General features: G+C 34.1%; 1 protein-coding gene across 4 annotated transcripts in view; it reads right to left on the bottom strand.

Annotated features, from left to right (window-relative positions):
* arhgap29a (Rho GTPase activating protein 29a) overlaps positions 1 to 26,723 on the bottom strand; it is a 111,736-nt gene that overhangs the window by 3,317 nt on the left and 81,696 nt on the right. For all 4 annotated transcript variants that reach the window (XM_087309639.1, XM_087309640.1, XM_087309642.1 and 1 more), the window contains 16 exons: positions 25,546 to 25,606; positions 24,046 to 24,192; positions 22,353 to 22,417; positions 22,120 to 22,230; positions 21,306 to 21,386; positions 19,990 to 20,160; positions 18,004 to 18,141; positions 15,557 to 15,747; positions 10,565 to 10,719; positions 7,292 to 7,420; positions 4,310 to 4,408; positions 3,969 to 4,132; positions 1,994 to 2,182; positions 1,754 to 1,891; positions 1,421 to 1,653; positions 1,010 to 1,325 (listed from right to left, as the gene is read on the bottom strand). In XM_087309639.1, coding sequence (XP_087165765.1) covers positions 1,010 to 1,325; positions 1,421 to 1,653; positions 1,754 to 1,891; positions 1,994 to 2,182; positions 3,969 to 4,132; positions 4,310 to 4,408; positions 7,292 to 7,420; positions 10,565 to 10,719; positions 15,557 to 15,747; positions 18,004 to 18,141; positions 19,990 to 20,160; positions 21,306 to 21,386; positions 22,120 to 22,230; positions 22,353 to 22,417; positions 24,046 to 24,192; positions 25,546 to 25,606 — 2,388 coding nt within the window. The remainder of the gene's footprint in view (positions 1 to 1,009; positions 1,326 to 1,420; positions 1,654 to 1,753; positions 1,892 to 1,993; positions 2,183 to 3,968; positions 4,133 to 4,309; positions 4,409 to 7,291; positions 7,421 to 10,564; positions 10,720 to 15,556; positions 15,748 to 18,003; positions 18,142 to 19,989; positions 20,161 to 21,305; positions 21,387 to 22,119; positions 22,231 to 22,352; positions 22,418 to 24,045; positions 24,193 to 25,545; positions 25,607 to 26,723) is intronic.

Here is a 26,723-nt window from a genome sequence, read left to right as displayed (position 1 = left end):
TGCATTTATTTTCTAGGTTTCTTGAAGCTTAAGTCCTTCCACTAAGAAGGGGAGGGGGTGTTGGGAGTGGGGAGGGGGATCAAAACGGTCATGTTCTCAATCGTGTTTAGTGTTGGTCAACTGTGGTAGCATCTTTTAATTAGGCAAAAATTATTTTAATATTTCTTTATTGTATTTTATTTTGCTCTTTTATTGATATACTCGATGTTCTTTCCTATTATGTGCCTATTACTGTTTTTACTGTTTTATGCTCATATCATGTGTTTATTTTCTTTCTGTAAAGCACTTTGTGCAGCCTTGTGGCAGTTGAAAACGTGCTATATAAATAAATTGAACTTAAAACTTTTTCAAGATGCTCAAAACCAGGTCCATCAACAGTTCAGCTAACACTACCATTTGCTGGTTACAACTGATAAGACCATTTTGGAGCACAAAAACCCAACTTTTGTCAGATTCGGTCTACACAGTCCTAACTAGCTTTATCAAGAATAGAACCAGTCTCACCCACTGGCAGTAAAGTTAAAACACATTGATAAACTTGGTTTATTTGTGAGAAGTTAGAAAACACGGGTAGATCTTGGATCTCAAAAGCCCAATTGTCACTAGTCAAAAGTTGTCTAACTAGTGGTATCACACGTTCTAATTAGCTTAATCAAGATGCCCAAAACTAGCTCCATAAACCGACAATCCAGCTAAAACCAACTGGTGTATCTCTTTTTTTTTTTTTTTTTTAGGCAAGCTGGTTAGACCTCGCAGATCATCTTGCACCACAAAATTCAAAATGTTTATTTATCGAAAGTGGTCTAAAGTTTTATTTAGCTCAGTTAAGTTTGCCAAACAAGGTCCATCAGCTGGTAATCCAGATAAGCATCTATCTTGAACAGGTATTGACAAGATTGGGAAAATTTGAATCCTACCAGAGTACCAGGATTTTGATGTGCTTTCCAACTTTAAAGCAACTTCCATTATCATTAAATGCACAATATCCTAAAATATCAGTCTGCCTCACCTCTTTAATGTCCACCAGGGACTTTGAATGTCTGCTAAGCTGTTGCCCCTTCTCCTGAGGGGTGAAGCGTGATTTGACGGGCAGCGGAGAGCTCTCTGCTACAGGCGAGGAAGGTGGAAGCGGACTCAGAGGAGTGTCGAAGATCATCTCATAATGGCGGATCAAAAGCTCCACGATCAAGGCCTGGTAGGGATAGTCCACCAAAGAGGATAGAGACACCTCAGCATCGGCCTGTCGGGGTTTGATCAATGTGGGACCGAAGATGATGCCCAAATTACTGGAGGTCATTTTGTTCTCATCTGCCCTTTCTGAAACCCTATTTTAGAAAAGAAACATGGTGTTGTTAGCATTAAAATTCTGATTAAAACACACATATGCAATAGGTTTCATCTCTGTGTGGGAGTCAAAGACCTGTGCAAGTGCTGAATGAGGAACTGCAGGGTCTTATAATGGGCTGGAGGAAGCTGGCGCAACAGGTCTTTAATCTTGAAGAGGACCCGATTGAGTTCTACGCTGATCTGTGGAGTGTCAGAGATTGGACATCCTCTCGATGCCTCCACTTCATCAACAATGATACTCTGACTCTCTTTAGCCAGTCCGATGAAGTCGTTATAGTATCGGAAGAGAATGAGAGGCTCTGGGAGCTGAGGGAAGTTAAAAAGAAAAAAACACATGTAAATATAAATTGTATTATTAAAAGAAAATAATAAAAAACATTATTAGAATGGCTTCACATCAAATCACCTGGCGTAAGTAGAGTTTGAGGACGTTGCTGATATCGTGAGGGTAGAGATCCGAAAGCTCCACCAAGTCTTTGCCATTTTCAAAAGCCTGACAAAGCTTCTCCACCCGAGATTTGGCACCATTAACACGGTAAATTCCCTTTTAGAGAAAAACAAAAACAAAACCATCTTTCAGTCTCGATCAACATCTACATCTCATATCCTCCAGGAAATACATCAGATAAAGACAGGAAGTTCACACCTTGATGTTAAGCGCCCTGTTTTCGATCTCCGAGGTGCATTTTTTGATAATGAAGGGGATTCCATCAGGACTGTTCTTCGCCGCCTGAGCAAAGTCGATCGCAAATAAATGTAGTTTTCCCTGGAGCTTCTTATGACCACACTGGATGGCCAGAGTCTCCAAACACTTCTTATGGCAAGCCAGAGAACACTAAAAAACATGAGAATGAAGATTAAATTATATGATTAAATGGTCCAAATTAACTAAATTTATTCTTCATCTTAAAGCGAGACAGTACAAGCAAAACAAAAAAAGATCAATTTAGATAATTCTAACTGGTTCAAGGAACGGAAACGAAGAACAGAAATGAATGACATTTTTCAGGAACAGAAACAAAAAATGGAAAAAAGATCAACTTTAATGGTTCTGAACAGAAACGTTTACAGTTAACGGTTAATAACGTTATTTTATCGATCTCTTTATTATATGAATTTGGGAGACAAAAAGCATTCATTTAAAAAATGTGTACAAACGCGACGGTGATGCATACAACGTTTAAGGCAGACGTCATTAGGGAGAGTCATTTTTGATGCAACGAACTTGTCTTAACGGTTACCGAAAACCTGCTCTTTTATGTACAAAGGTATGTTTCGGTTTAAGTTATTGTAACTAAAACTTGTATTTATAATAAATAAATTATTTTATTTTTTTATTCTTTTATGATTGTTTTTAGATGGGTCTCCATAAAGAAAATCCTTTTGTTAATATTTCTCTATGACAAATCATCTGATAAATCGATCTGTAATATTGCAGGATGAGGGGCAGATCATAAACATGACGCATAAAGATTGAATGACGATATATTATCAAACCACTCAAGCACTTTCCATTTGGAGAATTACAGTATTTAAAAGCTTAGTCCTTATAAACAATCCATTAATAAAATACATTATTTACAAGGCTACTGAAGAATTAACCGAATATGCAAAATGATCCGCATAATGATCACAGTCAAATGAGTTAAGCGCTCGTTTTTATATAAACCATAAATGTCTGGCCGTGATGCGCATTTAGGCCTATGCCAGTCTATAAAAAGATAATATAGCTTGAAACACTTTAATATTTTAGAGAAAGTAATTAAGTTTGCACAACCAGTGTTTGGTCTTATTAACCTGCCCATAATTAAATTTTAAAATTATTTTAACACCTACAAAAAAATTATTGAGGCAGTGCACTTGTTTAATAAAAATCTTTGTAAATAGGTTATCTGTAAAAACGCAATCAGAGCCAATGTTATGTAGAACTATGCTAGTGTTGCCTAAACGGCTATTCAATTTCTAATAAAATTAAAACCTAAATACATCTCATTGCATTTTTTGTTTGATAAAAGTATACGGAAACGAAATAAAATCAAAAGGCGGCTATTTTGTGATTTGTTTTAATATAAATAAAAAAACAAGCTTAGACTATAAGCTTAACGGCAATACGCTGCCAATAAGCCCTGCTTGAAAGCCTTGGAAATATGTACAAAAAATAAATTAAACATGAATTTTAAATCTGACTTTATCCAGATATTAATTTCATTAATTAATTTTCCTTCTGCTTAGTCCTTTTATTCATCAGGGGTCACCACAGCAGAATGAACCGCCAAGTTATCCAGCATATGTTTTACACAGTGGATGCTCTTCCAGCAGCAACTACTGGGAAACACCCACACACACTTATTTACACTCTAGTTTATTCAATTCACCTGTACCACATGTCTTTTGACTGTGGGGGAAACTGGAGCACCCGGAGGAAACCCATGCAAACACAAGAGAGCATGCAAACTCCACACAGAAACGCCAGCTGGGCTAGCCAGGACTCGAACCAGCATTCTTCTTACTGAGAGGCGACAGTGCTAACCACTGAGCCACCGTGCCACACCCAAATAACATTCGTAAAAAAACAACTTTATAATAACATCTTGCAAATATTATTCAGTCAATGATCTCACCTCCTCGCATTCAGCACCATGAAACACCACAAGACTGTCACACTCCCTGCACTTTGATGGAGCCCTCAGTTTCCTCAGTTTGTGCGTCTGTGCAGCTTTCGACATCTGTGTGTTGCGGAAAGGTCCCGGAGAACTGGCCGCCTCTGTCACCATTTCGCTCAGACCTAAGAGACGACATTCGCTGCCTTCATTTTTTGGACTTTGACAAAAGTAACCAGCAGCCTACAACATGCTCGGACTGCATTCTCTACATTGTCTGTGGGTTACAGTAAATAAAGCTGTGTGTGCAATGTCACACAGCATGTTTGGAAGAAGTGTTATTAAGCGGACTAAAAGCTCACCATTATCTGAAGGAGACGGAGGTTCTCTCTCGTCCAGATCATCTGCTGAAGACATGGTGCCTGTGGATGGGGTCCTGGGAAGCCTTCTCTTAAAGTCGCCTGGTAAATTGCAGATTGAATGCAATTAAGCAGGTCATTTACAAATAAATACAGTGATGATTACATGTTTGAGAGTGTTTTGAAAGTCAATCTAATGCTTATCAATGGTGGAATTTAATGATCAAAAACACATTATATTTAACGGTTTCCTAAAATTAAATGATTTTTTTGTTACTTTCAGTCTGTTAGCGTTAAGGATATCTATTAGCTAGTGTGCTCTGAAACAGTGACACAATTCACGTTTAGAACATATGAAACTGATATAAACATCCAAAGCTTGAAGTTTGTCACTTCCACCTAAATGGATCAATGATTTTTTTTCCATGTCACCTCATACTTCAGTTTCTCATCACATCTTGACCAATCATATGCTGTGAAGTTTCTGACATACCCCGCCCCCTTCAAAATACTTCACATTAGGTGCATTTGACTTCATGCTGCGCTGAGCAGATAAATCGAAATCTGTCCGATTAAACGCTGTAACGACGTCACATGTGGCATTAAAATACAGCGACAGAATACCCCGCACTGAGTTCAGATGGCAGACTCAGCCAATGCAGCATCTGATCTGCTGACAACACCGATTTTACACAATTGGCTGCATTCACTGCATGACAACAACTACGTATGTTTTGGGTTTATTACTGGAACGTCCATCTCAAAAAATTCCAAATAAACAATTATTTTTTATGCCATCTCAATCTTGTACAAAGACTACAACATTTTTTTTTGTTAAATAATTTGTTTATAAAAACTAAATTATTTGCGTAGATTTATTTTCAACCTTTTTTTATACAGACCATTTACTGTATTCAGCTTCATAAACTATTTAAATTCTATATTTGTAAATTATAAAATTAACCCAAGTGTAATTTGTAGAGACTATATTCAGTTTTATTTGTGCTGTAACTCTTGTTGTTATTGCAATAAATAAATAAGTAAATAAGTGATCTGTCATGAGTCATGACTGCAGGTACAAGCCCCGAAATGTCCGACCTGACGGACAATTTTCAGCTTCGCCCCCGCTTGCACTCGGCTAATCTCATTGATTGTCGGCTGCAGCCGTGGTTCATGTCAAATGCACCTATGTGCTTTTTATTTGTTAGGCTTGAGCTCAACTACAGCTATAGGCTGTGTTTTTAAAGGGGAGGAGCTACTTTATGTCCCGCCCTCTCATCATTTTTTTCAGTTGAGATTACAAACATTGTTCAAACATTGAATAAAAAATGCACATTTCAAAACACTTCACAAAAACATTAAAGCTTGCTGTTGTGTTTTTTTTCTTGTGACTGCTTGCATATAACGAGCTTTAGAAAATATACATTTAAATATTAATATTCTTCTTATTTTTATTGGATATATTTCAGTGCAATCAAATGCACTACAATATAGGATTTCAATGTAGGTCCATTTTTTTATTAGAACTTGTGCTCCAAAATTATATCTTGATAAGACTGATAAATTACATTTTAAATATTTATATGCATATGTTATTTTTGAATTAAATAATATATTAAAATTAGTGCTTGTCAAAGATTAATTGCATCCAAAATAAAAGTTTGTTTTGACATAATATATGTGTGTACTGTGTACATTTGTTATGCATATATAAATACAAAAATCATTTCAATTTATATTTAGATATAAAATATACAGTTGAAGTCAGAATTATTAGCCCCCTGTTTAATTTTTCCCCAATTGCTGTTAAACTTTTAATTCTGACTTCAACTGTATATGTTTATGACAAAATCTATATATAATAATTTAAATACCTTTATAACAAAATTGTTTACTTTGTTTTTATGTATGTACATTATGTGTATCATATATACATAGTAAATTAATCTTTGCGATTAAGTACGATTAATCTTTGCCCAGCACTAATTAAAATATTAATTATTATAATCTAAAAACATAATTAATAATAATTAAACAATTAAAATAATTAAACTAATAAATAACAATTGTAAATAAAATAAAAAATTTTTAAAGTAATTTGTTTATAAAATGCAATTTAATCAGGTGGTCACAAAGCTGCAGTGTCTTTAGATCCTTAAAAAAAAAATCTTTATAATATACCCGGTACCGGGTCCCTGATGTCATTTACTTTCACATTCTTTAAACTTCAGAGGTCTGTACTAGCCCAATACCCCATAAGTGGTTTCGTTCTCTCATCAGTTGGAATAGAATCACTTTTGCATAGCTTATGATAGAGATATTTTTCTTTTTGCCTATGATTACTGACATGTTTGCATAGAGATTACTGACTGTATGTACGCGACATCGGTTGTCTTTGTATAACAGTGTCAAGTTTATTGTCCCTGTTAAATAAACAAGCACATAAAAAAAATGTGCAGAAACCACCAAAATTAGCTAACAAAAGCTAAAAGGTACACTTTTAAATTTGAGTTTACAAAAAGCCTCTTCTTCTCTTCTTCTCTTCGTCTCTTTTTTGGAAGGGTTTATTATAACACAGACAACATATGCAACAATTTTAATCACTTTTAACAGTGTTTTATGAAAATTCAAAGTGTTTTCTTTAAAATTATACCAAACCTTTGCATTTGCACCTCTGCATGTGGATTTGGGTAGGCAAAATCCAGATGAATAATATTTACAATAATATTTTTTCTGTTACTTTGTAAACGTCTTTACTGGCATTTAGTTTAAAAAAGCATCTTAATGACGCCAACCTTCTAAGAGCAAGCATGAAGACAATGTTACTATAAGCAACAGATGGGATCCTGGGTAAATATGCACCGGAAAGCGTGACTAGTCTGTTTATCATTATTATGCTATGTACAATTGTGACACGTGAGCTGTCGATCATGTGTTTTTTTTACAGTAGATTTACAGTATAGGAGCATGAGGGATCGCTGTTACCTGGGCTTGCTGTAGGCGAGTCCATAGAGCGAGATTCACTGCTTCCTCCAGCACTCTCAGAGTCACTGCACATGCCTCCACCCTGACTGCTGGTCCTCCAGACACGGAACGGACCCTGGATCCTCAGAGCTGGTAAACAGCATATGATAGTAACAAACCTTTAGCTGAATACACAAACTCTGCTTTCATGTTCATATCAATGATAACAATTAACTATATAACATGGCACATATCAATGATTCACAAACAAATGACTCTTTTTTTTTTTTTTTTTTTTAAGAACCATATAGTGTACCAAATCAAGTCAGGTTCATTTATATAACATTCTAAAATTTAGCCATGCATGTACTTTAAAGTGAATCACAATCATTTACTGTAAGTGTAGCCTGATAGACAAAACAAAATACTTAAATGATTCATTTTAGTCAATCTTATAACCAAATCCCTTTAAACGTTTTAATGAACCAAAACAATATCGTGTACTAGTATAGTTCAATTCCTGAGACAAATGACTCATACGAACTGGATGATTTAAACCGATCCAAACTGCAATATATATGGGAAGTTTCTGAAATTAATGACTCTCATAAACCAGTTCGTATAAGTGAATCAAAATCATACCCAAACCAAATGATTCTTTAGTATTTCCTAATGCTAAGAGCACCAAATCAAGTCAGGTACATTTATATAGCATTCTGATACTGAGCCATGCTTTTCATGGAAATCACAGTCATTTACTGTACAAGTGTAGTTATATACAAAACAACTTACTTGTATGAACTGATTTATTTTAGTCAATCTTAAAACCATGTCCATTTAACAGAATCAAAACTATATAGTGTACCAGTTCAGTCTTATTTCCTTTTTTATGGTAAGTCAAAACCATATAGTGGGGAAGTGCAGTGATATTCTTGAAATTAAAGACTCTATTGAACTTGTTAATGAACCAAAACAATAAAGTGTACCAGCATAGTCCTGAATTTAAATGACTCATATGAACTGGATGATTTTAATTCATCCAAACTATGCAATATACATATGAAGTTTCTAAAACGAATGACTCTCATGAACCAATTCTTTTAAGTTAATCAAAATCATACCTAAACCAAATCATTCCTCCGTATTGCCTAATGCTAATGACACTTATGAATCTTTCAGAACCATATAGTGCACCAAATCAAGTCAGGTTTATTTATGTAGCATTCGGCAAAGCCTGTTCTTTCAAGTGAATCAGAATCATTTACTGTACAAATGTAGCCTGATTAACAAAACAATTAAGTTGTATGAACTGGTTCATTTTGGTCAATCTTATAACCAAGTCCATTTAACAGAATCAAAACTATTTAGTGTACTAGTTCAGTCTTATTTCTTAAACTAATGACTCCTTTTAACCTTTTTTATGGTAAATCAAACACATATAGCGGAGAAGTGCAGTGATATTCTTGAAATTAAAGACACTATTGAACATTTTCAAGTTAAAGGCTCTATTGAACTAAAGTGTACCAGTATAGTCAGAAACTTGAAACAAATGACACATACAAACTGGATGATTTTGATTCATTCACACCATGCACTATACATGTCAAGTTACTGAAACTAATGACTCTCATGAACCAGTTCTTATGAGTGAATCAAAATAATGCAGTGTAGCTGGATTCCTAAAGCAACTGATTCTTCCATAGTTCTTAATTCTAATGACTCACGCACCAGTGCAGTTTTAATTCTGAACTTAATGACTGATTGAACTGGTTCACGTAGTCAACTAAAGTTTTTAAAAAGTTGTCAGGATATAAACAGTTACTGCAAATAATAATTAAAACACTAAAAATTACAATACAATCACTGTAAAAAGTACATTACAAGACTGTAAAATGCCTAAATTACATCATAAGCAAACTGAATTGCAAACTGAATATTCCTCATTGGTACTGTGAGCAAAATACATGAATATGAATACATCCACATTAATTAAATAAATCTCATTTGAATCAGATGTGGGTTGAATCGAGGGATTTAGAATTAGAATTCCAATTAATTAAGAGCACTCAAAACAGAATCAGTGTTCTAATGAATCAAATGCTTTTGAATCAGTACTCCAATGAATCAAGGACCTTCTATACAGAATCAGAATTCTCCTGAATCAAGAGTTGTTGAATGAGACTCTGAATTCTATTAAATCAATGATTTCAGAATCACAATTCCAATGAATCAAGGGCCATCGAAACAGAATCAGGATACTCATGAATCAAAAGTTATTGAATAAGACTCAGAATTCTAATAAATCAAGGCCTTTTAAATCAGAATTCAAACGAATTAAGGGCATTCGAAACAGAATCAAGATGAATCAAACGCTGTTGAATGAGACTCAGAATTTTATTAAATCAATGACTTTTGAATCAGAATCACAATTCCAGTGAATCAAGGGCCATCAAACAGAATCAGGATACTCATGAATCAAGGGTTATTGAATAAGACTCAGAATTCTAATAAATCAAGGCCTTTTAAATCAGAATTCAAACGAATCAAGAGCATTCGAAACAGAATCAAGATGAATCAAACGCTGTTGAATGAGACTCAGAATTCTATTAAATCAAGGACTTTTGAATCCGAATTCCAATGAATCAACGGCCATCGAAACAGAGTAAGAATACTAAAAAATAAAGAGGAATAAAGGGAAACTCAGAATTCAATTAAATCAAGGACTTTTGAATCCGAATTCCAATGAATCAAGGGCCTTCTAAAAAGAATCAAGACATTTTTGAATCAAGAGCTGTTAAGTGAGAATTCTATTAAATCAAGAACTTTTAAATCAGAATAAGAGTTTTCTTGATGTAGAATTGTAATGAATCAAGAACTTTTCAATCAGAATCAAAGTGAATCCTTACTGAGTCATATACCTAGCCCAACAAACAGGAAGATAAAGTAAAAGATGAAGTGAATTCAGGAAGTGAACACAAGATGATCTGTTCAGCGTAGTGTGCACATCAGCCTTTCTTTCCTCGCAGCTCGTAAAGCTTAATGAGATCTCCTAAAACACTATTGTGTCCAAATGATACCTGCTGAAACAGGCGTATCTCAGAGCGGAGGTTTGATTCTGTCATTAGTGAAAAGAACAAACTTGTTCATAAAAGAGACAAACGAGGGCTCATCCTGAGGCAGCCATTCACTTACAGCATTCCAAGGAAGTCAGCCAAACCCTGCAGCGATGCTAGATGAGATGGAAAAAACAACAAAAACATGCTGTATTTTTGGGGAAAACTGATTCTGCTCTACCTTGAACATCCGTGGTGCTGTGCGAGCGTCCGTCCGGCATCTTTGCAGTGCGAGCCTGAACGTGACTCTCCACCTCATCTGCACTCAGGAAATCTCCAGACACCTGCGATAAGTGCACTAGGGCTGCGGGAGTGCTGTTCACCGCTCGCTTCAACCTGCATTAACATACAAAAATTTTGATTTCTGTGAAACTGTTTGGATTGGATGAGACTGATTAAACGCCCCAAACTTGAAATGAGAACAAGAATAGTTGACCATACAGACCAGACGTTAAAAGAATATTAGATTACATTAGATTAGATTAGATTTAACTTTATTGTTATTACACATGTTCAAGTACAAGGCAATGAAATGCAGTTTAGGTCTAACCAGGAGTGCAATAACAGCAACTGCAGGATATAGGTATAAGTTATAAAGTGTAAATAGAGAAAAACTATTAGTAAAATTTACAGATGCATGTACTTTGAACATTATATACAGGCTGTATAAACTATGAACAGATTTACAATAGATGCATATAAGTACAGGCGGCTATTATTAATCAGAAGTATCCATATATATATAAAAACATAATTACAAATGTATATTTAAATTGTGGGGGGGTGGGGGGGTGGGGGGGGGGAGTAATTATTTTATATTTTCAAAATATGCATGTGTTTAAAATGTGTTTAAAACTAAGAAAATAAATGATTAGCATGTTTAAAAAATAAATTAGAAAACTTGTTATTAAATAAATCATTTTAAGGGTAAGTTTTTATTTTATTTTTTTTGGCCTTGGTGTAACAATAGTTATATTAATGTATAAATATTATTAAAAAGGATATATATGTAATACTAATATATTATTATTACATCTTAACATGTAAAATAATTATAGAATATAATAAATAATAGTATTATACAATGTAATATAATTATATAACAATGTCGAAAGAAATTAATTATAAAATTAATAATAATTTAATAATTTTAGGCTTTTCACATTCAGAATATTTTTTTGACAATATACAGTCTATAATGTAAAAAAAATGTTTTAGATGCGATAAATCAAGATTAATCTTTGCCCAGCGCTAATATATATAGTCTGAACTAATATATAAAGCCTGAAACCCCAGGAGTATAAATAATTTCGTTATTTATATATATATATGTTTGTGTGTGTGTGTGTTTTTTTATGCAATTTTTATCCATGGGTGTTACATTAATTTTCTTATTTTATATTCATTTGTACACAGATTATTTTTGCTTTTATAGAAAAAAGTTGCCCTTTATAAACATTTTTAAGCATTTTCAACAGTTTTGTGTTTACAAGAGAGACGTTTTTAGCACCTTCCAGACACATCCATAAAACCTCTCAAAAGTGCAAAACAAAAACCACAAATGAAAAAGGCCCTCATGTGTAAACGTGACTGTTTTGACTGAACCAAGTTTCGCTTCAGGAATGAAAGGTGTGTTTTCAAAGGGTTTGCTGCGAAACCTAGGCTGTTTCTCAATATACGTTCTTCAGTGGTGTTATGTTCTCGTGTAACGTCATCATCAGCTGCAAAAGTTCAGTTCCAATACTCAAGACCGCAAGAACAGAGGACGTGTGAAAGTTCCCGGATGTGTTCTTGATATAGAGGACGCATCAATGCAGATTTGAGCACCGAACTTGCTCTAGAAGTCCCAGAAGTCACTGCAACTGGAGGTGGGAAGCAGAGCATCTTATTTAGATTTATTATTACAGTTCAGAGATATAACTTATTTATCTTAGGAGTTTCCTTTTAATAATGGACTGATTTATTTGTAGTGTGCAACATCTATTTATATTGTTTTTATCATAGTAAATATTTTGAAAAGGGGGGGAAATCGTTGTATGAATTCTGTAATGTTTAAATAATTTTCAATTAAAATGTGTGAAGGTCATGTGATTATCAGGAAGAACACAGCATCTCATTTCTCACAGGACGCGTTCTCTGTTCTCCTGAGTTTGTTCTTCCCAGGACACCTGGCAAGACCTGTCTCCACAGGAACGCAAGTCCGTTCGATGCGTTCTTAAAATTGAGAAACTGCCCTAGTCCCCAAAACAGCACAGGATATCAACAACCCAGATTTAAGTGGCAAAAGGAGCATGCGTGGACGTGAGATCAGCTAAACAGAAGCAACCCAACACATTCCTCATTCCTTCCCCGATTCCCTCTCTCTGCCCGGCCGCAGCCATTTCCTCAGGAAGACCCGAGGGCAGCGCACAATTGTGTGACATTCTCACTAACACAATTCATGTTCTGCTTGCTCTTTCTCCATCACTCAATGACCGAAAAATCAAAGATCTGGAAATAAATACGCAGGCTGTTGCCAGTTTAGAGAAGCACAGCTTGGCATATTGATTCCACAACACAGATTTTCCTGGATAGCCGTGGGAATGTCCTGATTGAACACTGAGTACATACACTGTATGCTTTTTTTGAGTACACGTCAGGCACACAAGAAACCTCACACCTGTAGATTTGTTTCAAAACAGGGATTAAAATTGTTACAATGGTGCATTTTTTTCTTGGTGCGCTTCGCTTTCACATGACAAAGTTACTAAATGGACCAAAATAGCTAAAACAAGTCATGTGCGAGTAAACTCTCCTCACATTGGTCAGAGTTCACAGTTTATTTTGCAGGGTCCTGCTCAGCTGTCATGTGTCCTTATTTTAATTTATGTTGACGAGCAATAAGACATTATAAGTGAAAAGCTTCAATTTTTAATGGTGACACCCACAGACATCGTCACTAAATATAAATCAGTGGTAAGACTTTCTCATACATAGCCGTTGGCTACAATTATGCATTAGAATAGGGAGCAATAACAGATAAACCAAGACTGCAGTTCGGTAACGAATAAACAGCTCTCGTTAATAGTTAACATGCTTTCCCTTTCATATTTGACATGAATCACACATTTAACGGTAGGAATAATGACATCCCGTTCTACTCATCATTCTCTCTTTATATAGCCATATACAGTTAAAACCATAAGTTTACATAGAATCTCTAAAAAAAGTGAACATAACCATTTTTTTAAATGTCTGATGGTAAATCAAACTAAATGTTTACTATTTCAGGTCTGTTAGGATTACCTAAATAATTTACATTTGCTAAAGGCCAGAATAATGAGAGAATTTTTTTGAGATCTGTATAACTTTGGTCAAATGTTTTGGGTAACCTTCCACAAGCTTTTCACAATAGTTTGAAGGAATTTTGGCCCATTCATCCTGACAGAAGTGGTGTAACTGAGTCAGATTTGTAGGCTGTCTTGCTCGCACAAGCTTTTTCAACTCCGCCCACAAATTTTCTATAGGATTGAGATCAGGCCTTTGTGATGGCCACTCCACAACATTCACTCTGTTGTCACTAAAGCACATTTGAACTAATTTGGCAGTATACTTAGGGTCATGGTCTGTTTGAAAGATCCATTTGTGGCCAACTTTTAATTTGCTGGCTGATGTTTTGAGATGCTGCTTCAGTATTTCTACATAATGTTCTTTCTTGATGCCATCTATGCTGTGAAGTGGACCAGTCCCTCCTGTAGCAATACAGCCCCACAACATGATGCTGCCGCCCCCATACTTCACAGTTGGGATGGTGTTCCTAGGCTTGTAAGCTTTCCTCTTTGTCCTCCAAATGCAACACTGGTCATTATGGCCAAACAATTCAATCTCAGTTCCATCAGACCACAGGACATGTCTCCAAAAATTATTCTGTAATTTAGCAAATTGTAATCTGGCTATTTTATTGATTCTGGCTTGTTTATTTTCCCATGTTGTCACACAAGGAAGCAGCGTGTTTGAGGTTTTCCTTAAATACTATTCTACAGTTGTGCCTCCAATTATCTCAAATGTTGTTAATTAGCCAATCAGAAACTTCCAAAACCTTCACACCATCATCTGAGCTTTTTCAAAGGCATAATAATCTTATTGTATGTAAACTTGACTTTCAAGAAAAGTTATAACAATTTCTCAAAAAATATCTCTCTCATTATTCTGCTATTAAGCAGAATCAAATTCAGAACAAAATATAATATACAAATAACAAATAACAGAAATAAATGTGATAATCCTAACTTACCTAAAAGAGAAAAAGTTTAGTCACATTAACATGTGACTTGTTTTTAAATGGTTATGTGCTTTTTACATACAGTATATGTAAACTTCTGGTTTCAACTTTATGCCCATTACGCATCCATAATGCACTGTGATATAGCCTGGTTCGTTAGATCATCGGATCTTTTTGCTTTCTCACTACAATCGATCCGCTCCAGAGTTCAATTCAATTGAGCCAAGACTACCTCATTCAGGCGATCTTGAACCGATTGTTTTGGCGCAGATCTGAGCGTGATTGCTGGATTCGCATATGCCAAACAAACCGCACTGGGAAAATGAGACAGGATTCAAAACAAAAGTCTAGGTGTGAAAGCATCCTAAGTCTGAAGAAAATGATTTAATGTGTTAATAATTATGTGACAACCCACCCATAGGACACATTCTTTCCTCTTTGTATGCATCAGAAACTTTCTAACACTCCATGTTTGTTAAAATATTGTGCAATACTGAGTCTGCTCCACACAGGTGAGTGGGTCTGACAAACCACTTGTAGGACACACTCGTTCCTCTCTGTATGCTCAGGAAAAAAATCTAAACTAACTTGAACTTTAGTATTTATATACTTCTACTCCCTGATGGTTTGAAGTGCTTTTTTATCCTCAATTGTAAGTCGCTTTAGATAAAAGTATCTGCTGAATGAATTAATGTAAATGTACTGTGATCACTCTCATTCCTTCATTTATTTTCTTTTCGGCATAGTGCTTTAATTAATCTAGAGCCGCCACAGCGGAATGAACCGCCAACTTATCCAGCATACTGTGCCATTGCAACGCATCACTCAGTGAAAAAGTATGAATTTGTTGTTTATGGGGAGTTTTTGTGTCTAAAAGTGCAAGAATTTTTATGGATAGTGATAGAGACGTACCCTGTGTTGTGTGTGCTGGAGATGTCGAAGGAGAAGGATTCGACCCTGGACCTGTCAGAGGGCAGACTCTTGACAAATTCAGTGTAACACAGACCCGGTTCATACAGTTTGGAGTTTTCACATAGTGACTGGAAGTTGATGGGCAGAGACGCCACCTGAGCTTGCTGCATCTGAAACCAGTTCACCGTTACCTGAAAACAACACAATTAACTATTATTAACTATTAAATGACTACAAATGAGGCCATTGACAAAACACCTGGTCAAAACTCTTTTTTTGTTTTATCATTTCAAAAGATCAGGAGCAAATACTACAATATGTTGTGAAAATGTTACTAGTCAGATGTTCAGGATATCAGGATATTCCGGTGATGATAACTATATGTACTTTTTAAAATGTACAGTCAGCTCCATAAATATTGGGACATTGGCACAATTCTAACATATTTGGCTCTAATCACCAACACAAGGGATTTAAAATGAAACAAACAACATACGCTTTAACAACAGACTGTCAGCTTTAATTTGAGTGTATTTACATCCACATCAGGTAAACGGTGTAGGAATTACAACAGTTTGCATATGTGCCTCCAACTTGTTAAGGGACCAAAAGTAACTCTCTCCTCTCCGCTCTCCTCTCCGCATGCACCAGACACCTTCCATCGCTCCATGTTTCTTGAAATATTGTGCAATACCAAGTGTGCTTCACACAATTTTATGGGCTTGACAAACCACCTGTACCTGTAGGGCACACTCTCTTCTGTCTGTATGCACCAGACACCTTCTATCGCTCCATGTTTCTTGAAATATTCCACTTGTTAAGGGACCAAAAGTAATGGGACAGAATAATAATCATAAATCAAACTTTCACTATTTCAAGAGTTCACACTTAGCTGATGATTGATAGTAAAGCTAGTTTGGCGTGCTGTCCCAGGAGAGAGCCCTGAGCTTATAAGATCCTCGAGCCCTGGGCTCCCTCCCGTTGCAAGGCGAGAGGGGAGTTTGAGCTCAGGTAGATCTCGATGACTCCCCTTCTTGCTTGTTGTAGCTAAGTGTCAGATATGTATACTGAAAGGTGTACTCAGTGGTTAGCTAATGTATTTTGATTAATTATTTAGAGTGCTTGTTTTTGAACTGTGGGAGGAAACCGGAGGACCCGGGGAAAACTTAAGCGACCACGGGGAGAACAAGCAAACTCCGCACAGAAATGCCATCTGGTTTGGAAAGGAATTAAACCAGGGGCGTTCTTGCTGTGAGGCAACAGCGCTAATCACTGGCCACCGTGACGCCCGTTTGAAAGGAGGGAAAGTAGGGTTGGGTGGGGGGGGTTTCTTCGAGACGAAGATATTGAGATAAGAAAAGTCTGGTTATTTATAGTGAGTTAAGAATCGTCTGATAGGATAATCAGTCATTAGCTAAAGTTGGAACAGCTGCGAACAATCATAAGCACGTGATCCTCTCGAAATTTGTTTATGAATAAACTTCACTTAATATTTGGTTGCAAATCCTTTGCAGTCAATTACAGCCTGAAGTGTGGAATGCATAGACATCCCCAGATGCTAGGTTTCATCCCTGGTGATACTCTGCAAGGCCTCTACTGCAACTGTCTTTAGTTCCTGATTGTTCTTGGGGCATTTTCCCTGCAGTTTTGTCCTCAGCACATGAAACGCATGCTCAATCAGATTCAGATCAGGTGATTGACTTGGCCATTGCATAACATTCCACTTCATTTCCTTTCAAATCCGTTGTGTTGGTGTATAGAGCCAAATTTGTTTTAATTTTGTTGATGTCACAATATTTATGGACCTGACTGTAAAACGTTAAGTGGAACTAAATTTTGGTCTAATGATATTCAGATTTGTTACCATTGGCTGAAACTAAACTATTACTTAAAAACTATACTTAAAAAAGACAATATAATGTAATGTAATCATATAATTATTATGTAAAACTTATTATAATAAACAAATCTCAAAAGCACATGATGTTGATTTAAAATGTAAAATTATAGAAAAATAAATATTCAAACCATTGACACACATTATTAATGTAATATTAGTGACAATATAAATATTAGTGGCAATATAATACCAAAATAAATAAAAGAAAACACTCAAAAATGATTTTGCTGCTTGTTCAAACTATGTCAAATAAGCTTAACACAATTCTTGAGATTTTTTCAGACAACTTAAGTGTTCAATCCACTTAAATTTGTTAAGTTAACTTAATCGCTTTGGGTTGGAACAACCTCAATGAATCGTGTGGAACCCCGCATTTTTTGTCAATTAAAGGTGAAATGAAAATAAAAAAGGTAAAATATATTATATCTGTAGCCTCAGGGTTGTTCTTTAAAGTGAGGTCAAACGATGACACACAGCCAGGTGTGCAACTTTGTCTGAATGAGCAGATATACGTCAGATTGTATCTAACTGAGAGTGTTTTACTCACTGCTTTGAGGGTCAGATCGCACTGAAACACAAGCTCTCGTATCTGCGTCAGGATCTCGCTCTTGGTTTTTGCGAGATCGACTCTCTTCACCCCGACGTCTGTGACGCAGAGCTTATAATGATCTTGAGCTTCCTCTGCCTATCAACACATACACACACACACACACACACAAACAGCAGTATATTTAGAGCGGCACATTTCCTGTTTCTCCCATTTGAGGACCAAATCATAAAACTGCAGATTATTTGGGGATAGTACATTTGAGAATAGTTTGCAAAGCCACAAGAGAATTGAGTTGTGACTTTGATGCATTTCTGGGGAAGTTAGCTATGCTAGTTACAAATAAAACAACAATGAAGCTACTTAAAAGTGAATTTTATTGCATTATATCATACAAACTATTTATGATATTTTAAAATATCTTAATAAATATATCAAAAATATATTATGACAGATTGACAGAGTTGATTTTTTTTAGCGTTGGCAGATATTAGTTGTTTTTTTTAATTCTTTTTCTTGATTGAATGCTCTTTATTGAATACTATTTTATTGAAGACCGCTGATTTAAATTATCCAGGGAATATTTTTAAAGTGATTAAAACAACTGAACACAATAAAGGTAAAAGATGCAAAAATGTAATTTAATTAAACAAAATGACTTATGAACAACATCAACAAAGTGATTTATGAACACTGTGCATTGGAAAATATCAATATAATTAAGAATTATCAATGTAAAATAATAATAAAAAAACAAACAAAAAAAAGTTTTAAAAGAAAAAAATGTATAAAAATGAACGAAAATATATTAAAAACGAATTATAATTATAAAAACTAAAATAGCATCTCCACAATATTATAAAAAAACTATTTAAAATATGCTAAAAACAAATGAAAAATAAATAAAGATAAAACAAACTAGAATAGTATCTTGATAAAACTAAAAACTAATTAAATTATACTAAAACTAAAAAATTTATATTTAAAAATATATAAATATATAAAAACAAAAATGTTATCTCAATAATATTAATAACAACAAAGTAAAATATATTCAAATGAAAAAACTTAATTAGTAGCTCAAAAATACTTACAAAAGCTAATTAAAATACACAAAAAACTAGTTAAAATGATAAAAAACTAATGGTATTTCAAAAATACTTCTAAATACGAATTAAAATATGCTAAAAGCTAATTAAAAATGAAAAAAAAAAACTCAAATATCATCTTTATAATACATCTAAAAACGAATTATAATAAAAACTAATTCAAAATGCTAAAAACTAAAATAGCATTTTGATGTTATTTATAAAAACAAATAAAAATGTACTAAAAAGGATTTAAAAAGGCTAAAAACTAAAATAGTATCCCGATAATTCTTAAAAAAAAAATGAAAATATACTACAAATGATTTAACAATGTTAAAAACCAAAATAGTATCTTAATAATACTTATAAACACAAATTAAAATATATTAAAACTGATAAAAACTAAATTATGTTAAAAACCAAAATAGTATTTCAATAATACAAAAAAACAAATTAAAATATATTAAAAACAAATTAAAACTGATAAAAACTAAAATAGTATCTCAATAATACTTCTTAAAACCAATTCAAATCTACTATAAACTAATTGAAATGCTAAAAACTAAAATAGTATCTCGATAATCCTTATAAAAAAAAACAAAAATATACTAAAAATGAATAACAAACAATAAAAACTAAAATATGATCTTGTATAGACAGCAAATAGTATACATAAAATAATATATAAAGACAATATATACAAATATATAAAGATGATATATAAAAACAAATTGGTGGATGAATTTTCAGTTTTTGTGTGTGTGTTCTATCAGCTGTTCTGTTACCTATTCACTCTCCGGCACAGACAACAAGATGCATGGCAGTGCAGGGCAGGGCAGGGCAGGGCAGCATGTTTGAGAAAAAGCCTGATAAAAGTAATGTTTTGTGCGTGTCTGACCTTCAGCAGAGCCTCCTCCTCCAGCTTGCGTCTCTTCTCCAGCTGTTTTCCTCCAGCACCGCTGATCTGCTCCTCTTCTACTCGGCTGGTGGAGCTGCGAGCCTTTTCATACTCCTCCTGCCGCTGAGCCTGAAGGAGACGAGCTTTCCTCAGTGCAGAGTCGGCTTCATGCTGGACACACACATACACACAACTTCTACATCAATACATTCAACCAACTTCATAGGTGAACATATGTTATTCATTTTTGAGTAAAACTATACAATATTAAACTTTGAGTCACCTTAAAAAAAAATAATGATAATAATAATAATATAGATAACTGATCTTTCAGGTTTTTTATTTTTAATAAATTTCCAACAATTAAAAAAAAAATTCACATTGTCATTATGAGCTATAGAGTGGAGGAACTGTGACGTCAATTTGTATGCAAAAACCCAGAAGTGAGTTAGCATTTTAGCAGCTCCGGTTCCCTTGTTCCAAAGTCAATGGGTTTTTTTCAGTGGGATTTTTGTTATATCGCTTAAATAAGGTTCGTGCCGGACACAAACTCAAGAAACTTTCATGTTTTATTCTGTGACATAAAACACATCAGCTACAGCACACTCTTGGGGCACTATCATACACCCGGCGCAATGTGGCGCAAGGCGCGGATAGAATTTTGAGGAAATAAATTAATTTAATCCATTTTGGAATGAGACTATAACATAAAAAAAAATGTGGAAAAAGTGAAGCACTATGAATGCTTTCCGCATGCACTGTATATCTATTGATATTCCACTAAATCAAACGGAACTGAAATTATATCACTGAATAATCTGATGTACTGTATCGATAAATATGTATTGCTATCATAACATATCGTGATGAGACAGCAGGAGAATCTGAAGAGCAAACAAATGCTGACATTCATTCATTCATTCATTTTCTTTTCAGGTTAGTCCCTTTATTAATCTGGGGTCGCCACAGTGGAATGAATCGCCAACTTATCCAGCATATGTTTTACACAGCAGATGCCCTTCCAGCTGCAACCCATTAATGGAAAACATCCATCCACACTCATTAACACAAATACACTATGGACAATTTAGCCTACCCAATTCACTTATACCACATGTCTTTGGACTGTGGGGGAAACCAGAGCACCCGAAGGAGACCCACGCGAACACAGGGTGAACATGCAAACTCCACACAGAAAAGCCAACTGACCCAGCTGAGGCTCGAGCCAGTGAGCTTGGCGATCGTGCTACCCACTGCGCCACCCGCAAATGCTGACATATACTGTATATTCCTTTAAAAAAAAATCATCCACTCACCATTTTCTTCTGTTCCCTCTGCCACTGTTCCTTCACCTCCTTCCTCAGTTTATCTAGCTCACTTTTTCGAGCTTGCAGAGGCTAAACAGCAGACAATACAGTCATTAAGGAGCAGTGCATTTTAGTGCATATTTAACCTCCTATAGTGGCCACATACGTGGACAGCACGTTAGCTCTTAAGTGGCTAATTAAAATACTTTGAATGCTTATTTTTTGTTACAGACATAGTGTCATCCTGCAACTGTTTTGCAGCATATGAAATGTCCCAAACACTATTTTTAACTGTCCAAAATGGGCAAAAAAAGTAGTTTTTACTCTCTGATAGTCAAAACATGTTCAAAAAAATGTATATGTTATATATGCATTTAAAAAACAGTCAGGAAAAAGTGTTGTATCTAAATTCGAACCACGAGTCCACATATATGGACATCATTTTTCCCTAAAAGTACATCATATCAAAAGATGATACTTTGATTTTTATTGTAATTAAGTTCCAATAAGCCCAAATAGCAAAGAGAAATAAAAAATGCATGTAAAATGCATGTAAATGTAAAATGCATGTCTTGACAGGTTAATTCAATTACTATTTCAATAATACTTCAATTATAATTAAATTCAATTGCTTATGTCATGTTGATCAAATGTATTATAATGGTTTCTGTCTGAATAGTCTCACACGCCACAACATTCAGGCATTAATTAGCAAGCCTTTACATGCGAAATGGTTGAACAAGTTGTGATAATACTGCCATATTGCCATTAGACTACTTTCCAAACCTGTCTTGAACTTGTATATTGTCATTGGTCTCCATACCTGCATGAATTTGTTGGCCTGTAGAGCGGCTGTGGTTTGCATGATAAGCTGACTGTATTCAATGTCGTTCCTGAAGGCAGAGATGTAAATATCCCTGAATGGCATGTGCTCCTGGATTAAAGAAAACAGATAAAATTTTGGGTAAAACCCACTGCTTATTTAGCAAAGACTTCCAGAAAGAAAACGTGTGGGGTTTAGTGTTTTCATGAAGTGTGGATCATTATAATATTGACCTGTTGAGACGCCAGCGCCTTTGCAGATTCAGCCATCTTGGCATAGCTCTTTGCACACTCGATGTCTGGGGAAAAAAAATAAACTTGGTTTGTCAGTCATATGTTCTGTTTTAATAGTTTTCTATTATTATTTTAATATTAGAATTATGTAGTAACTGTTGTTGTACTTTTTAGTTTATTATTATTAGATTGTGTTTTAAATATTAAACAAATAATATTATTTTAAAATAATCCGTTATAAATTATGCTTTATTTTCAACTTCAAGTAATTTTTTAAGTTTGTATAATAGTCTTTATAGTTGTAATTACTATTCAGTTTAGTTTTTAAAAATGTTATCAATCAGATGTTAAATTACCATATGTTTTTGTAATTTAAAAAATGTAAGTTGCAACAATAATGTAATGTTTACTGGGTTAAATCGATATATTTTAAGTCTATTTTAAAAATAATTATTCACTATTTAGTGCGCACAAAACATATTAATATTAGACAAATATTATGAGTTGAGTAGCAGTTAAAAAAGTAATAAAATTACAAATATAATGAACCTTAAAAATTACCAAAAATACCAAATAAACAGCAAATAGAGCAATTAAAAATATATATATAATAAAATATAAAATAATGAACCTTTAGAAGAACCCAAATTACCTAATAAACAGCAAACAGAGCAATTAAAAAATAAAAATAAAATAAAAATTAATGAACAGCAAAAAATAATTAACAGCAAACAGAGCAACATTTAAGGTAAATTTAATGCCCTCTAAAAATGTTCTAATTAGATGTTAGAACAGGGTCCAATATGTTTCTATATATTAATATACACTGGATTGTGTTCTGTGCCCTGATTGGCTGTAGACCACTGTAAATCAATCTCCTCCGTGCCATGTCTCCTGTACGGCACAGAATGCATTCAGCTTGCCAAATTTACATAAATCTTTGATTGCTAGCAGTGTGATTCTGAAGTGCTCTACTGTATCAAGAATCAGTCCAAGGCACTCGAATAAAGTGAAAAATTTAAAAAGCCTTTATTCACATGGCTAAATCTCTAAAAACCTACGCGTTTCGGCAGAAGTCTGCCTTCATCAGGGTAACGTGTAGGTTTTTAGAGATTTAGCCATGTGGATAGAGGCTTTTAAATTTTTCACTTTATTCGAGTGCCTTGGACTGATTCTTGTTGCTGTTTTGATGAATCCTTTACCCGAAGAGCACCGACCATACATTTGAGCTTCCCCAGAGCGCTTTTTGTTTGCTTTTACTGCTCTACTTTATGTTTGCAAGATATCTTCCCAACAAACGACACAATGTCGACAAATCGTTCTGCATTGTCAAACACCTGCGATAGTACCCAAAATGCAGAGGAAGATGCTAACCATCGCACAAAAAGCTGGATTTCTGGACATACTAAAGAAAGGTAGAAGTTACACGAGTGTTTCAACAAGATAGAAAATTGTGAAAATGTTAATGTCTGTTTGAGAAAGTAGTGTGTAAATTGTGTAGTAAAAGGTTTTACAGCCTCCAGAAAACTATTTATTGTAGTATGTATATATTATATATATATATTATATATATATATATATATATGATTTTGTTTTCCTATTACTTACAAAAAATTGACCTAATTCTTAAGATACAATTGATCAGCATCTAATTTTGACTCCCTCCGTCATCCCTTAGCCATGCTTCACTCACCCATGTTCAGGCGTTTGTCCACCCAGGCCAGCAGCTCCTTGGTGTATTTGGACCAGGCTTTGGCATAAAGCAGAGCCGACTCCACCCCGCTGTCACTCCTGAGCAGAGCTCCATCCATCTGCTCCACCCGCGCTGGTGGAGACGGGCCTGTGAAGAGGACAGAAACACAGGTGAGGGTCAGTGGCATCGGCCCCCAGGAGCCCATCACAGACGTGGGCACTAGTGTGTGTTTGTGTGTGTGTGTTTGAGAGAGTGTGTGTGTGTGTGTGGCAGACGGAAAGTGTTTACTGACCTTGGGGGTGTATTAGAGTGGATTGGCATTAAGCAGCCCGGGTAGGATTTAAAGTGACGGCGATTGTGTGAGGCGAGAGTTTATTCACACACGCTGAGAGCGATCAGGGAAATCTAAGCTGAGAACAGGGAGCTGTTTGATAAGTGTGTCTGTGTTGGTGCGAGCCGCATAAAAAGTGTTGATAAAATAAAATAAAATAAAATAAAATAAATTACAAATAAAACAATTATAAATTTTCCTTCGACTTAGTCTCTTACAGTGTATATCAGGGGGTCGCCACAGCAGAATGAATTGTCATAACAATATTAAATACAATAGAAATAAAATATATAAACAAGAAGAGAAAAGTGGAGAAATAAAAACAAAGTCACTAAATAAGAAAGCTGTATCATAGGCAGATAAAAAAATCTAACTACAAATAAGTACAGTAAAACATAATCAAAATTAAAAAAAATATTAAATAATATAGTAAAAATAAAATAAATGTAAGCTGACAAGGAAAGTAGTTTCAGAGACAGAGAATTAAAAAGAGTACATATAAATAAATAAATAAATGATTAAATAAATGGTTAAATAAATAAATAAATAAATGATTAACTAAAAATAAAATAAATGATTAAATAAATAAATGATTAAATAAATAAATAAATGATTAAATAAATAAATAAATGTTTAAATAAATAATTAATTAAATAAATGATTAAATAAATAAATCATATAAATAAATTAATGATTAAATAAATAAATAAATAAATAAATAAATAGATAAATAAATAATATATTAAATAACATAAAATAAATGTCAGATGGAAAGTAAAGTAGTACAAGTAAAGTGTTTTCAAAAACAGAGAGCTAAAAAGAGTGTATATAAATAAATAAATAAATGATTAAATAAATAAATACATGATTAAATTAATTAATTAATTAATTAAACAGTTTGAAAAAAAAGTTAAGAGAAAGGCAGAGAAATAAAATCAAAGTCACTAAAAAAGAATGTTGTTTCATAGGCAGAAAAAATACAGTAAAATAAAAATAAAACAATAAAATAAAAATTAAAAAATACAATATCAAATAACAAAGTATAAAATAAAAAATCTCAGATCACATTTCACTGATGTGTGACTAAATTCTTGCTTCATACATTTGCAGCCACTCTAAATCCTACCAAACCAAAAATAATCTAAATAAACAAATGAATTGTCTCTTACCTGGAGGGTCATCTTTTTCCGGTCCACATCCGCCAGACTCCAGCGTCAGGTTTTCAAAGGACTAAAATACAAAAAAACACAATCAAAAAGAACAGCAGGACGAACAAACAATCGCAGACAGAAAAAGGAAACACATTTTATCTATCTTTATCTGCTTTATCTGAGAGTGCTCGGCCAAATGACAATGCAACAGTGTCACTGGCTCTTTCCATGATATACATCAGGGGTGCTCCAAACAGGAAGAGCCTCTTCTCCAAAACAGAGCGTGTTTCTATTTTTCTTTACTGAGCTTTGCACTCTCTGACCCCCGTCTGTAAAGCACAGAATGCAGCCACCGACATGACGTTCAGCCACCTGCTGATCACAACGCTTTAAAGTGGGCATAGCTGTGTTTCCATCCACCTATTTATATATATATATTGAACTTACTAATTTAAGTTTAAAATCTCTTGCTTTAGATCAGGATTTTTCAAATATGTCTGTCCATCAGGATGTACACAATCTGTGTAAATCTGTGTAAATCAGGATGTAAATCTCCAGTTATGCTTACTGAACCTATATCTGAACCTATATATATATATATATATATATATATATATATATATATATATATATATATATATATATATATATATATATATATATATATATGTATGTATGTATGTATGTATGTATGTATATATATATATATATATATATATATATATATATATATATATATATATATATATATATGTATACTACAGAAACACTAGCAACTAACAGGATTGTAAATATTGAGTTTTAGGATGCACAAATGGACACTGTAATATGAATTCACGAACTTATTCTGAGACACTTCTTTTGACATTTACAGCAGAGATAACGTTAGTCCTGTTTTGAATCTGTTGCCTTTGCTGAAGCATAGACATTTGTAGCTTCACAATCTTTTGAAAAGAGCTCATTTAAATTTAAAGCGACAGTCACTGAAATGGCACGATTTGGATCAAAGCCTAAAAAGAGTCTGTTTCGAAGAGTTATAAAAAATGATTTGTGTGGTATTTTGAGCTGAAATTTCACATAGACACTCTTGGGACATCAGAGACTCATTTTACCTCTGGTAAAAAAAGGGCATAATAGGTCCACTTTAAGCACATCATCAGAACTATGATTGGATAACAAGACAAACCAATGAACTA

The sequence above is a fragment of the Danio rerio genome, chromosome 24, assembly GCF_052040795.2.
Source record: "Danio rerio strain M-AB ecotype USA chromosome 24, GRCz13ab, whole genome shotgun sequence".
Taxonomy (NCBI): domain Eukaryota; kingdom Metazoa; phylum Chordata; class Actinopteri; order Cypriniformes; family Danionidae; genus Danio; species Danio rerio.
The sequence above is the reverse complement of the archived record's forward strand: the minus strand, read 5'-3'. Positions and strand labels throughout refer to the sequence as shown.